Source organism: Dendrobium catenatum, unplaced genomic scaffold (assembly GCF_001605985.2).
Source record: "Dendrobium catenatum unplaced genomic scaffold, ASM160598v2 fragScaff_scaffold_1608, whole genome shotgun sequence".
Lineage (NCBI taxonomy): Eukaryota > Viridiplantae > Streptophyta > Magnoliopsida > Asparagales > Orchidaceae > Dendrobium > Dendrobium catenatum.
In genome coordinates, this window is record NW_021320070.1 from 2669858 (window position 1) to 2686366 (window position 16509).

Genomic DNA, 16509 nt, shown 5'->3' on the forward strand with positions numbered 1-16509 from the left:
CTATTTATCAAAGGTATCAGGAGCCAAATATGAAGAACAAAACTGTGTTCACCTCTGTAAAAGTTCATGCATCAAAATAGATAATAAGAAGATCATCAGATGTTTTAGAGGCTTCGTAGTTATTCCGAAATATGCAAAAGAAGGCCTTAGATAGCTATTTAGTTGACTATAATCAAACCTGAATAAATCCAAAAAGATTCTACTTAATCACAAATGGAAATTTACCTAAGGCCTCAGAACACAATATTATCACTATTAGTTTCGATCATTTAATATCCACAAAGATTTAACAAAAAGTATGAACTCTTCTTCAACAAAATAGAATAAGATGTATATTATCCAAAGCAGAAAGTAAGAAGACTACTTATATCATCGTAGTACTGACTCTGATAGTGAAGAAGATGAGCATAACAAGAAGTAAAGGACTTCAAGAGCAATATTGTGCTGAAGAATGTAATACGATATAGCTGCTTAAACACAACTTGATACATTGATTAAGCTATAACAGTCAGACAAAACCAAGCAGCGGCTCATGCAAAATAATCCCCTTACTCTTCCATGGCATCAACCACAGCTACTTCTGCTTTGGCCTTCAAGGGAATGATCTTCGTTGATAACACCTCTGCAAATGCAAAGGAGGATAGACTTTAGGAACTTTATCCATTAATGCAGCATAAAATTCACTCTTCTATTCTTACCTATATTTACTACTAAAAAGTTGATTGTGATCTCACAAAAATAAAATGTTGTTCTTAAGTTTAAAATAAAGATCTAATAAGCTCATTTAAATCAAAATCAGAACTGTGACAAACTCAACTATAAGATGGTTTCTATCATAATAAAAAATCTACGAAATTTCTTGAAGGGTGGATGAATATGTTAATTCATTCTACCTATGTATGGAATAAGGTAACATTTGATGAAATAAACTGCACATGCATTCCGTCTTTCTATGTTAATGTTTTGAGGAATAAGGATAATTTCGATACTATTTTATTATTTTAGCATGGATATCTTAGGCTTCGTTTGGAACAGCTTTCTAAACATATTTTAGTATAATAATTTTATAAGCTAGAAATTTTTATACTAAAAAGTTATTTTATAAAGCTGTAAGAAAGTTATTCAAAACGAAACCTTAAACTGAATTGCTTTCAATGTTATGCAAGGTGTCAATCAACAAACACCATCTTCCAAGAAAAAATAACTTAAAAATAATATATTATCTTTTATTCCATTGTCAAGTTATATTATCTTTTCAGAACAAAAATATTTTAAAAAGCTTTTCTTTTATTGTCAAGTTATAAAAACTATTCTACGAAGCTTTTTTTTTTTTTAATTATTTGATCAAAACACTCTTTGAAGAAATCAAAATTTTTACATTTATATTTTAAAATAAAATATATATAATTTTGCAGATAAATAATATCGAAAGATTGTCATTTTTATTAAATAAAAATAATCAACCAATCTAAACGCACAAGCGCAGGTGCACTTTTGCCGGGAGTAACAAAAGAAACTTACCAGTATGACCCTTGGCGAAAGAGTAGCCTCTAGAACTAATGTATGTCCGAGGATTCGGTAACTGATGGTTCCTCAAATAATCCGTTTTGCCCTGTTTTTAATGGATCAGTAAGCGGACAAACAAAAACCCCAGCAGAAAAAGGATGTTAGTAACAGAATGGTTGTTGTGAGAACCTTAGTAATTACACAGACATCAACATTGCTTCCACTTCCCAAATCATTGAATATACCAGAACATATGGCCTCAGAAACCAGTTGGATTCCCTCCTCTCTCTGCTCACAGATACCAAAAAGTAATCAATTATTTAAAGCAGGAACATAGTGCATCATCTGCTCTATATGCTGTTTACAAGTTCATGAGAAGTTAATATTTGGAAAAGTCATTGAATTCCTAGCAAAGAAAAGTGCTATAAGTATAATAAATTTATGTTAAATCCTAATTATAGTGCTTGGAAGAATCAGAAATCAAGGAACATAAATTTGGAAGTCCATATGTACGTATCAAAACAACTAAAAAAATGTAAGAATTAATTACATTGAGGTCGAAATATGAGATGTCATGAATTTTATTACAAACAACAAAAATTTAACGCCAAACTATGATTATACTAAAGACTGCGATCAAAATGTACAACAACAACAACATCAAGCCTTTATCCCACTACGTGGGGTTGGCTACATGAATCCTTTTTCGCCATTGTGTCCTCTTAAAAGCCAAATTCTTGTTTAAATCTAATAAAGAAAGATCATTTCTAATATTTTCTAATCAAGTCTTTTTAAGTCTACCTCTAACTTTCTTAACATAAGACAAATCTAATATCTCAACTTTTCTAACCGGGTCATCTGAAGGCCTCCTTTTAATACGACCAAACCATCTAAGGCGACTCTCTCTAATCTTAATGTGAATGGCAAAAATAATCAAGCCAAGTTTGGATAACTTGGCAAATTTATTCATATGATAAGGAATCATGTACACTTAGTTCATAACAAATTTTAAGTAATCCAATAAAATGGCAGTTTAAGCTTACATAAGAAATAATGTTTTGTAAAAGTTATTCAGAAAGGAAGAAAATTATAAAGGTATTTTATCCAAATTGAGTGAAAATATAATAAGCTTCAAAGTGAAGCAGGAAGCTTAAGCTTCAAGACTATAAAGATTGAATAACATTGAACTTCAAGGAGACCGCCTACATAAGTTTTTGGAGAATTTCACCTCTATATTCGCATATGATGATAATAAATTATAGTTATTTCCCTCAATAATCAATCATAATCTGCCTTCGTTGCATGTCAGAAGGCACTTTCTATGCATCAGGAGTCATAAATTCAGATCATCTTTATCACAAAGTTCTAAGCTACAAACCAACACTCCAAAAACCAAAAGGACAACATACGACCTGAGGGCTTTGCCCAGAAAAAGGCCCCCATGCTCAGTCAGTGTTCAAGAACGAGAATAAGAATCCTTGAATCTTAGAGGGTTATAATTGAATCGTAGAGGGTTCCCAAAGTTAGAAAATTTAACTCCTGAGATCTAGATAGAGAAAAAGGCTACCAGATCTCTAAGGTCTACTCAAGCTTCCAGAGCTCTCCATCCATAGAAAAGAACTAAATGAACAAAACCGATTGCAGACCTAATTATAGACTTAGCCAAGGACCGCTTAGAAATACTTCAAAAGTGTTTGATGCTTATTCAGGGCACATTTATTAGCTCATATCCACCGTATCATCAAAATCCATGCACGGTGCAAAATGCCTCATTTGTCCTGCAACTGAACCATACCAGAAGCGAAAAAGCCATATGAGTAACCATACAAAATAAAAAGCCTTCATATTCACTATGCTCAGGTAAAAAAACCCCTTCATCCATGCCTACCTATGGCCAAAAGGAGTGGTTGAACCCTCGAAGAAGTGTTGCGAATGTGGGAATTCACAAGGAGGCAGCAGCACAGTGTATCATCCGCCAAAGAAGCTAGGTAAATTCTAGAAAGGTGTGTGCAGACCTATGACAAAATAAAGCTACCTCAGACTATATCTTCACCAGATAAAGTTTTGGACAATTAATGGCATTGCTACAAAACCAATGGGAGAGGATAACGAGGGATATAACCTCTACAATAAATCAAAATGTGAGGGATATAACCTCCACAATAAATCAAAAGGTGAGATGGAATTTTGAATTACTATTGCAATACAAACATTGTCGGTACTCAATAGCCATTGAGACTACTGATGAAAATCGTGAAACCCACACTATTAGTCGCACCTGCTTTCCCTAATTCAACCAAAACCTTCGAATCATCAAAAGCTAAGTAGCCTCACATACTCAATTTATCAAGTAGATGCATGCTACAAGATGCAATAATAAAACAAGAGATTAGCTTAAGGAAATAGATTGATGGGTTGAGTATTTATGAAGCATAGACACATAACAAGCGAGTCCAATTCAACACAACAATAAGGTAAGCCTCAAAGTTAGAATATTTGACATAAATTTTGATAAATAAAAGGCATGGAATTTGTGGAATAAAGGAGTATATCATATATAATTTTAACAAATCTCTCAAACCCTTATTATTATGTGAGTCAAACACGCCTCATTCCTAGATGTCTATCTACAACAACAACTCGTTGATTTATTCCCCCAAATAGCACATCGTGGACCCCTTCTCCCACGATAGCTTAGTTTTATATCACATTTTGAGATATGATTTACGCGCCACCGGCCTTCTCTCGAGATACCACTTGCACCCCTCACCCCACTACAAGTCATCGAATCACTTCCCTTGCCTCCCAAGTCAGTGTTGCATTTTCTAGAGATTTAGGTGTCATCACCCTTCTTAGGATAAAGTCTCCCACACTCTCTCTTATATCATTGGAACTTGGGTGCTCGAAATCCTCTATTGGTCGCTTGCCCTCTCCGCTTGGTATAGGCATGCCCTTTATTTTTTTTTATGACTCCAAGTGCAGGTTAATCGCCTTTGCCGCAAATGATGGATGTCCTCCAATCATTGTTTAAAATTGCGCAATATGAGGCTCTCCTTAAGGCCCACCTCAGCGCAAATCCAGTGAAAAATATATCGAGGCTTACGCATCAAACTTTTTTTTATGAGGCTTGTGCCTCAGCTTGGCTAAGGCCCTCCTTGAGGCATGTCATATATATAAAACTTACCTAAATTCTAAACTAAAGCCCCTAAACAAATCATGCTTTAAATCTTTAATGCACCCCCAGGCACCTCTCAACTTTCTATGAACTTCCCTGACCTCCAACCCTCCATTTTCTCCATAGTCACCACCATCATAGCCGCAGTCGAGGATCACTTGAAACATGCACACCACCATCACCTCCTCTAAAAATTTTTAAGTGTTAATATCATCATTATGTTAATGAAAAATATTTATAAAAGAGGAAGATAACTGAAATAAATGAAGAAGAAGCAAATTGGGAGGCATTGGACCAAATAAGATGAGACAGGGGAAAGATGAATGTTCCTTATTCTGAATGAGAAACTTCTAATCTCAATAAGTATTTTAGTTTACCTTTCTTTTTCTCAAAATCAAATTCTTCACCAAGCTTTTTCCTGACTCCTATTGCCATCACCTATGATAATTATATCAACTAATATGATAAGAACTGAGAATTTTATCATTAGTATATTATTTTATGATATGTAGTTTTATTTGTATCCAACTTCATTCATGATTTTGTCATTTTTAATCTTTCAAATCATGCTCTCAAAGACTATTTAGCGTCATACAAAACCCTTTTTTAATTTGTACACTTTGTTCATTTTAAGATAACTATCAAATCTAGGTGATAGATCCATATAGACTTCTTCAACATCCTCGTATAGAAAAGCATTCTTTACCTCATATTGTTGTATGGACCATGCATGATTACTTGGAAGAGAAATTAAGATGCATTTTCCATTCATTTTTTGCAAACAAAAACAAAGGTATATCTATAGTCAATTCCATAAGATTTAGTATATTCTTTTATTAACAATCTTGTTTTTACCCATTCACGCCTCTATGTGCCTATATATTATAAAAAAAAAATCCATTTACATCCTACTATTTTCTTCCCTTTTAGTAGTTCAATGATCTCTCAAGTGTAATTCTTTTCAGAGCACTCATCTTTTCTCTCATAGCATCATTCCAATTATTATTTTCAAATGCCTCAAATACAGTTTGTGGTATTACAATAAAATTAGAGGTGATATTTATAAGAAAGGCTTTATGGGTAGGAGAAATTTTTTGAAAATTTGTGTTGGGTTGACTATGATCACCTAATAATGGTTCTGAGCCTAGAGCATTCTACGGATTTTGGCTTGGCTTATTCCGTTTCTTTTAGACTTGAATGGTACAATGTTTGAATTTTTTTGGAGTTTGTGTTGTAGAAATGTCAAGATGAAAAATAGATGTTTTATCGAACTTATCTTTCAATTTAGAGTTCTCCCCTTAAAGATGAATTTGATTGAAAAAACTTTACTTCTAATTCAAGGTGATATCTTTTAAAGTAAGCAAGTTTTTCTTTGTAGGATAATAACACAGATACCTTTTCTGGGTGGAAGAATACCCAATAAAAATACATTTGAGAGCTCTAAGATCAAATTTATCCTTGTATTTTTTATGGATGTGGACATAAGCAATGTACCCAATGATATTTTAAAGGAATTTTTGAGAGGAAGTTATTTGTGGTGTAGAATCCAGCCAAATACTCTTGGAAGTATTCTATTGATTAGATATGTGATAGTTATGATTGTTTAAACCCAATATATTTGTGACACTTGATTCTGATAGAGAAAATTATATGACTTCCAGAAGATAGTATTGTTTCTTTTTGCCATTTCATTTTGTTAAGAAATATCAAGACAAAAGTATTGGTGGGTGCTGCTTCTTTTCTTGAAAAAAAGAGAAAAAAAAATGTGATAAAAGAAATCATGAGCATTATCAATCAAAAAAACCTTGATGTTGGCATTGAATTATTTTTATATCATGGTAGTAAAAATGAAGACAAAATGATGATATCAGATTTTTATTTGATAATATACACGCATATCATCCTAGTACAATCATACAACAAGATAGATATTAACAATATAATGCAAATCTTTGTAATAGATTTTTTTAACCTGACATAGTCATTTCTAGGCATGATGCTTAAATTAAAAGCTTGGATTCAAAATGGCAAAAAAAGCGCTATATTTGTTAGTTTCAGATAATGCTGCTATTTCTAATCTATAGAAACTGGGAGACATTTTATTTAAATTTAAAGGGCACGTATCAACGTCAGCAAATCTCTTCATAATCTTTTAACTAAAAGTTATTGCTACTGTTGATATTTTCGTTCATGTTTTTAGTGGTAATATGCTCTATGCTATATTTGAACTTAATCTCGGAAACAAACTCTTGTAAATATGCCCAGCTATCAGTGAAAATGACTAATATTGTTGGAAATAAGAAAACTCATTATTTTTCTCACTAGACTAGATGACGTTTGATATTGAACATAAAAAATAATAGATTCTTGTTAGCTTTCTCTTTATGCTTGCAGTGACATTATGATTTATTTTCCATTGCAGATTCTGTGCCTACTCAATGCCTATTTACACAAGGTTAATGGCTGCGATTAGAGGCAAGTCCATTTTTGATATTGCTGCTTTTGTCCAATCTTTCTTTCATCTGAGTTCTTTATTCCTTAATATTCTTCATCCTTGCTTATTTTGTTTTCTACAGCTGTTTTATGTTTTCATCGTTTCAATTAAGACCAAATGTACAAAAATATAAAGTATTATTCCATTTCTCCTTTACTAGTTTACGCTGACTATTGGACCTAATTCTAGAGAAATAAATGGCTACGAAAATGCAAATTCGGTCCAAAAATCCAAAAAAAATATAATCAAAAATTATATTCATTGACACCAATGTTTAAAATTGCGTATTCGGGTATTGAGGCATTTTTCATTCGTGAGGCGAGGCGTAAGTCTCAATGCGTTTTGAGGTGTAAGCCTCAAAATCAAAAGATTACGTAAATATAAAATGATAAATTTTTTATATACTAATGAGTGAATAATATAAATCATAAAAAAACATAAGATATGAAGTGAAATCAAAATATCTCAATAATAAGACAACATGAAATATAGTTCAACTCAAAATTCTATCTTTTCCAAATCCCAGTATTTTTTTCATTAACATATAATTCAAATTTCCAAAAATAAATAGCAATGACATATCACATAAGAGCTCATAAGTCATCAACACTGTCATCACTAAGGGGTTCTTCATTTGAATCATCATTATGATGACCTGCTCTCTCCCCTTCCTCCTCCTATGGAGTCTAATGTCGGGCATTTACTTCAAGATTTAGTAAGTTTTAATATATATAGCGTGAGGCGTAAGCCTCATGGCAGTGAGGCGAGGCGGGCCTCAACCAAGTTGAGTCGCAAGCCTCATAAAAAAATTTGAGGCGTAAGCATCGAGGCGTTTTTTACTGGAATTGCGCAAAGGCGAGCCTCATATTGCGCAATTTTAAACCATGATTGACACACCCTAACCTCAATTTCAAGAGACCATTTTTTTTTTCACCAACATTGTTGCATGTTTTTTTTCCCAATTCTCATTTTGGTGATAGGAAAGTCCTGGATGAGAAAAGTGGATGGTTGTATTAAGTAGTCAACAACCAGCGTAAAACTCATCGAATAATCAAGTTCAAGTGATGGTGAAATAGATGGGGATATTATTAGTAGAATTCAAATTTGATGGTTGAAGTGGAGGAATGCATCGGGCTTCTTGTGTGATAGAAAAGTCCCCTTCAAACTTAAGGAAAAATTTTATAAGATGGTGGTTAGACTTGCAATCTTTTATGGTGTAGAATGTTGGCCATTAAAAGAGAAGCATAATATTAAGTTAAGTGTTGCAGAGATGAGGATGCTCAGGTGGATGAGTGGCTTTGCTCTTAGAGATAGGATAAGAAATGAGCATATATGTGAAAAGGTCAGAGTGGCTCCAATGGAAGATAAGATTGGAGAGAGTAGCCTTAGATGGTTTGATCACATAAAACAACAGCTTTCCGATGACTCAGTTAGGAAAGTAGATTTATTATATTTGACATATGTTAAAAAAGGCAGAGATAGACCTAAAAAGACTTGGTTAGAAAATATTAGAAATGACTTTTCTTTATTACAATTAAATGAGAATTTAAGTCTTAATAGGACACAAAGGAAAAAAAAGGATTCATGTAGCTGACCCAACATAGTGAGATAAAGGCTTGATATTGTTGTCTCATTTTGGAAATGGCTTGCTACCACACACTATTTTAGAGTTCATTGAATTTTTTCTATTACAAACTTTTATATCTAATTATTGATGACCTCTCTTTCAGCAACATGGTGCCCGCCAAAAAACTAATACAAACAAGCACTAATTTAGAGGCAATTTTAATATCTCAAAGCACACAGAGATTTGGGGTAAAAATTTCTAAAATTAACTTTGAAATCATCTTAACTCAAATTTAAGTGAACTTATAGTCAAATATTGTTGTTCCATGAGACAAATCCACTAATATTAAGAACATAAAGATCCAAGTCCAAATGGGATTAAATCAAACACCAATAAGAATAATTGAAAACTTGCAGTCATTTGGGCATCAAACACCCTCCAAATTCATCATGCCTATAATCGGAATGGGTGTTTCAATGATAAAGATCTGACAAGTCCAAGATTGTTCAATTCTAAGTACATGAAAGCCCTATGATTCCAAAAATAAAATAAAATAAAATATTCAAGGATGACCTGCTCAAATCATCTGATAGAATGTCCAAGGTTATGGTAGACATGCAAAAAACACCTTATTTCTACATATTCAAAGGTGTAATTTCAGCAAACATGAAAAAATTTCAGAGCCTGTTCTACCATCACCCGACATAGACCGTAGACAAACATCAACACTCACTAACGATAGATATCGACCAGTATCAATGCCTATTGTTAACTAACATCAACACTTGTCATCAATCAATGCCAACTCACTATCATCCATCAACCGATGATGGCTGTAGAACAACATCAACATTGCTCATCATCAGGACCCATGTTAGTCATTAACCAACATCGACGCCCGCCGTTACTATCATCCGCAATCGATCATCAACAGACATAACACTCACCAACACTGTCTGATGCTCGTCTTCCACTCATCTGATCTACCCTCCTATTGGGAGAGCGACCAAGCTAACAAACAATCACAACCCAACTATCAATATTACTCACTGACTATCATTGGACACCTTCCAATGACCGACTCATAACATAAACCAGGCATCAACTTCTAACGTCTATATTTCTGATTGCCCAATATCTCTTCTCATTGGGAGAACAATAAAGTCAACCACTCATAATAGCTTTATTACCTTCTTCCACATAGCCTGTCACTCAACCTACTCGTGGCTAGCTTCTAATGTTAATTAGCCATTGACATTCAGCACACATCTTCACAGCCGCCTAACCTACCCTCTAATCAAGAGAACAATAGAGCCAACCACCGCACTTCGCTCAAAGACAATCAAAGATTGGCATCAAACACTCGACTTCTAAGTCACTCAATCCTCATTTCTATCATAAGTAAGATCAATTTGATCATCCACTATCAACACAACAATAGGTGCCCTCTAGAGCCTTGCATTGGATATCCATACCCACACCCACCATGGCCTTGTGAGTGGGTATGGGTGGGTACTCAACATCGGAGGATAAATTGATTTACATAGCTAATCACCATATATCTTATATTACTGCAATCCTCACTACATAGTGTGCAGAACTTAACCACACTGCGACTACGGTAAATTCTGATATGCGTCTTGAAAGTTTGCAATAAGAGCAAAGGGAAAGAAGCCTCAAGACCATCAATCTGTGGCACACTGCGTTCAAAAAGCATGGAAAGTGGATGGGTATAGGTGGGTATGGCATCCCGAAAGTCACCACGGGTCGGCGTGGTTGGGCGAAGCCCATCTGAGTAAAGCATGGGTACCCAATGAATGCCCAACCAGGACCCCATGTAGGGCTTTGGTGTCCTCCATGGTTCATGTATATTATTACACTATTAGAGCCTTCTCTATCTCAAAAAATGCAACACTTCTATCTCAAAAAAATGCAACACTTATAATTATTGACTCACACTAATAAAAATATTTTAGCTAGGCTACATCCCATGGTTTTTCCCCTTGTCGGATTTTTCACCTATAAAAATTTGTGTCTCATATGTATTATTTTCAACTTATTTGTATGCATTTGACATCTTCATACAATCCTAAGTTGTTAAACCCTAAACTACCACGAATATCCCAGCACTACCTTTCTACCATGGAAAGCTAAAAGACATTAACCCTGTGACAAGGAAAGTATTCATGGTGACGGTTTCGAGGCAAGAAGAAGTTCAAGGCCTTTAAACCATGTGTGTGTGTATACACGTTACTAGGAAATCAAAGACAAGTGTGAAATCTCTTCGGGCAAAGAGATGCCAATCCAAGTCACTAAAGCAGCATGATAAAAAAGCAATCTAAAAAGAAAAATAACTATCAACTCGATCTTTAGAGAGGTGCCATCAATAGTTTGTGCAGCATGGATACATATGGTTCAGTGCTGAGCGTACCCTTGAACTATGTAGTTATATCCAAGGAAAACTCATCTATATCGAAAGAGCATAGAGAATGCCATAATGGACACCTGACCAAGCTATTATAGGTAATTTTGCATTCAATATGAAAATACAAGAATCCACAGTACGCATGCTTTATAGTTAAACAAAAGTTTGGCCATTACCCTGGATGTGCGTAACAATCTCAAATAGAACTATACAAAGGCATTGCAAACACAACATAAAACATGAATTGAATGCCATAATTAATTAATTGTTAATGAAAGACCACCTGAGATATCGCATCAAAACCTCAAACAGGTATGTGGCTTACATTGCTAGTATTGCTGTAAAATATCACCCGGAGAAATAAAAATTACAGGCATTTTTTCAACTTTGTCCGGTGCTTACGCTTGTGCAAGTGTGAATGAGCATGTGCACGCCAGTGTGTTATTTAATGAAAGCTGCTAGTTTACTTTGATCATATATTAATATATTATACAATACTAGTCTAAATTTGCTTTTAAATGATCTACAGATCAACAGTACCTATAGACCAATACACAGTAAAAAAATGCCATCTTGGGGAGCAAAGTATTGACTTACACTTAAGCCTTCCTTGTATTTAGATTCAAACACAGACATGGCCGCAAGAGAACCCGAACCCATCGTAGCAAAAGGGAGAGTATCAGTTGAACCATGTGGGTAGACCTACATAATAAATTCAGCCAAAATAACACATCCATACTAAGAGAGAGAACTACCAAGCAAAATCGACTCACTGTATGCAAATGCGGTCCAGTAACATCAACACCACCAAGGACCAATGCAGCACTAACATAACCTTGGTAGCTGCCAAAAAGACAAAGAAAATAAAAAGCTATTTAAAAAGTTCGGCTTAGCAATCATTTAAGGAAATGTTACAAAAATCTCATACAGAGTTCCAGCAAATTTGATCAGCAAAAGAAAACGTGCAGTTCAAAGAAATCTACCTAAATAAGTGTGACTTCAAAAGAGTAAGGGCAGTAATGACCCTTGATTCACGGCCCGTTGCATAGCGGTGCAGCTGCAACTGAGAGCTTACCATATCTAAAAAATAGAAAGAAACCAAAAGAGATCAGAAACTTCTAAGTTTACAATACTAGACATAAAAACACTCTATTGACTAAGTATTTCTATGAGAAGAACATGTAATAACTTACAAAACTGAAGCTACCAAATCACAAATAGGCTCCACTTTACTTGAAATGAAATGCAGATATTGTAAGTTGATTCTAAAAGAGAGCATGCCCACACAATATAGAGTAATAATGAGGATGTATATATCGAGTGAATAATGAAAACAATTTAAGAAAAAACTAATTACCCTAAGAAAAGATTATAAAATTTCTATGCTGAGAGATTGTTCAAAGGTAAGTTTCTGATAGAGGGAAATTAGAATTATTTACTTTAGATGTCCTAATATGAGGTAAACGACTAGTTCCATTTAGAAGAATGTCATGAAAGTTTTAGATGAGTTTACAAACAAATCATGCATTAGTAGGGAGAGTTGGTCGTGGATTTAGCAGGAACAAAAAAGATATTAAGAAAGAAATGTTCTTTCAAAGAGCAGCAAAAACTGAATATTATTGCGGCTTGTAATGATTATAAAAAACTAGAAGACTTGAGAAAAGCATAGCAAGCAAAATAAAAACTACAAGTTTTGACAATTTCTATTAGTTGGTTATATATATATATATATATATATATATAAAAAACGAAAGATAAGGGATCTAGAAATTTGATCAAGTTAGATGCATTAGAAACTATAAGTCCTGCAAAAAGTGCATTCAAATTGCTCAGTAATACCAGAATGGTTTGCTTTACAAATCTTTCAATGGAACTTTGATGACAAAAAACGATGCCAAATTGTTGCAGTAAAAACATTTAGGTACTAATATTTAATTAAAACATAGTTAAAATTATGCTAACTATAGGGGAATCAAAACTATAAGCCATGCAATGAAGATATGGGACATAGAAAAATTATGTCAAGTTTGGAGAATTGATTTAATTTTAACCTAAAAAGAACTAGTATGAATTTTTTTTGTTTAGATAATTCCTGAAAAAATATAGAGAGCAGAGAAAGGATCACCATATGATTATTATAGATCTTGAAAAGGCATATGAACATATAACATGAGAATTGATTTAATAAATATTAAGAAAAAAATTTATATTGAAAGTATTAAAGATATGTACAATGGACACATATAACTATTAAGTAAAGAGTTTCAAACTACAATAGAATTGTATCAAAGATCATCATTGAGTCTATATCTTCTTGTATTGGTAAAAAATAAGTTTATGAAGGATATTTAAAGTAAGATGCATCGTTGTATACTTTTTTGCAGATAACATAGTTAAAATCAATGAAACATTTGCTAAATAAAATAAGTGAAATTTTGAAAAAATAAAGAAAATGTTTAAAAGATAGATAGCTTAAACTTAATAGAATAAAATTGTGTATATAATATATGATTTTAGTGGGTTAATGTTATCAGGCAATATTATTAGAAAATAAAATAATACATAAGTGAAATTGATTTAAACATATTGAATCTATTATGTAGAATACTAGAATGATGGAGATAACAATGAAGATATAACATCTAGAATTAAAATTGGGAGGATAAAATGAAGGCGTATCTAATAAGTACTACGTCATAAGTGATATAATGAAGACATAAAAGAAAATTTTATAAAATTGCAATTAGGCCAATAATGTATATAGATTCAAGAATAGGCAGTGTAAAAATCATTTACATCTAAGATGAGCACGCCGGAAATAAGAAAGTTAAGATGGATTCAATGGATACATGGAAAAACTATGAGGGATAATAAAATAAATGTTTAAAATGACAACTATTGAAGATAATATAATTAAAAATAGACTTTGACGTTTTAAACATGTACAACAAAAGGTAAGAAAATACCCTCATTAGATTGGTAGATCAAATTTGTGTCAGATGATAAAAAGAAGGTAGATCTATGATAACATGAATAAATTAACATGACAACTGAAAAAATATAAATCCATAAAACTAACCCAAATAGTTGAGATAAGGCCAATGATCATGGTTACATATTCATTTTGTCACAAATTCAATCAAAGAAACCAAGTTCCACCAACCACTTTAAGACTTGATCAATGCATAAACTTTATTAAAAAAAAATAAAAAAAAGAACCTGTCACTGCCTCAGTGTCTGCAGCAGTTCCAGCTCCACAACAGTAGATGTTGGGTGCCATATAATGAATCTTCTCACAATTTTTATCTGCAACTATAGGTCCTTCGGTTGCTCTTGTATCCGCTCCTAGAATAACTCCATCCTAAAAAAGTTATAATAATAGCAAATCAAAAAAAAAATCATGGGTGATAAGGCAGATGTAATTCCAGAATAGAGCTTCAAAAAAACATTATATAGTACAAAGATGACAACTCTTGCAGTAATATAAGAAAACAGGTTACTACATTGAAAGTTTGGTATAATTCAAGTTGATGACCTTAAAACAGGTTGATATTTTTCTTCAACACTTGTATTGCATGGAGTATGCTTGATAGAAGCCTCTACGATCCAAATCAGAAACACAAAAGATACAAAAACAATGCGACAATGGCTTGAAACTTGCCTCAAATCCTGGTCAACTCAATCTCTCAAATGCATCAAAATGTTATGCTTGTTCATGATTTGCTTAATATTTCCCATAAATTCATAAAATACAAAGACACATTGCATTGTTTCCATGAATAGTGTTTATATTTCATTTTTTTTACATAATTTACCAGATCACAATACTAAGGATAAGATTCCTAGTTTAAAGATTTAAGCTCAGAAGCTATATGTTGACTAATACAAAAAAAAGTAGTTCCACATATTAAACTGGTGAAGTGCTATGTATGTATTCATATAGTGATCCATATCAGAAACTATTCTATAGAGTGTGAAGTTAATTTGTCAACCTGATCATTATTTGACTACTTAGCTACTGATACATAGCCGCCATAGAACTGATCTCAATCATGTAAATTTAGTTAGTATCTATAATCTATGATCCACAAACCTAAAACTGCTTGCATAAATTTCCGCAAATAACTTTGGCAGTCCTCTTCCCCATGTAGTAGAATAAAGGCTTGATGTTGTTGTTGTTGTTGTTGTTATTACTTTAGTAGTTGTCCCCAATGAGTAAAAATTTCATGACTGGATTCTTTTCAAACACAATACCTTGAGATTGCATGGCAAATTACAAATTTGCATTTAAACAAATAATTAGTATTTTTAATTACCTTTACTTTTTGAACAGGAATAATATAAATAAAATGGAAAATAAAGAAAGTGTGTAAAATGCAAGATATCAACAAATGTTTATCATCAGTAGCATAATTATCATTCCAAATTATTTAGCGTCAGCTTTATTGTTAGATCAAAAGAACACTAAACCATGAACAAAAAACGGTTATTTCTCACTTGTACCAGCATGAAAACCTCTAAGAGTGCAAAAAACACAGTAATTACAATAATTGAAGAAGTAAACAAAGACATCAATCACCTCAAAAATTAAGCCCACAATGGTGGTTCCGGTCTTCCTGAAACCCGGGAGCTGTATTCCCTTCTTCACGAGCATATCATTCCTACGGCACAAATCGAAACTAAACCCACCTTTCGGGGGAGCATCTGCCAAAGCTTTCGCCATCCTGCGGATCACAAAGTACAGACTCTCAACAACAAAAAAATCCCTATAAATCAACCACACATAAACGGCAACAGGTATTCCGCAAAACAAAAAATCAAACATCCGCTAGGAAGAGACAATAGAAGAAGGCATAACACAAAATAATTTCGAAATCTCCCATTTTTTTCTCACAAAGTAGGCATTTTGCGAGCTACGAATCGAATAAATCAGCTTGATTCACGGAAGACACTCACCGATCAAAAGAGGAAGGAGTCGGAGTGAGGAAATCTGGACGCTTTCTGGAGTCAAAAATGCGATGCAATGGCGACGTAGGTTTCTTGCAAAGGGGGTCGAGGCCTGGACGATATTCGCGGATTCGCCAAACCGGGAACAAATTGATCCGGTTGGCCTTGTGCGTATTTGACTCGATGGTTCGGGTTGAGCTTGTCAGCAGCGGACAAATGGGTCAAGTTTGGCTCAGTTCGAATTTGAATTTGGATTTAATTGAGTTTGTATCAAATATAGGCTTCGTTTAGAGAAATTATTCTGTGCGGACTCCAAACGGAAAGAACGGTCCGGATTGTGAGTGTACACACTATGTATAAATAATGTGTACATTGATTTGATACACAGTATACAG

At 33.5% G+C, this 16509-nt stretch overlaps 1 protein-coding gene across 1 annotated transcript; it reads right to left on the reverse strand.

The window, feature by feature from the left end:
- Positions 1–236: 236 nt before the first annotated feature.
- Positions 237–16283, reverse strand: LOC110114504 (proteasome subunit beta type-7-A). The gene is made up of 9 exons (XM_020847412.2): positions 16124–16283; positions 15747–15891; positions 14387–14528; positions 12151–12247; positions 11941–12010; positions 11765–11869; positions 1696–1794; positions 1522–1612; positions 237–622 (listed from the first exon to the last, which is right to left on the reverse strand). The coding sequence occupies exons 2-9, from the start codon at positions 15888–15890 to the stop codon at positions 549–551; spliced, it is 822 nt and encodes a 273-aa protein (XP_020703071.1). The 5' UTR covers position 15891; positions 16124–16283; the 3' UTR covers positions 237–548.
- Positions 16284–16509: the final 226 nt, after the last annotated feature.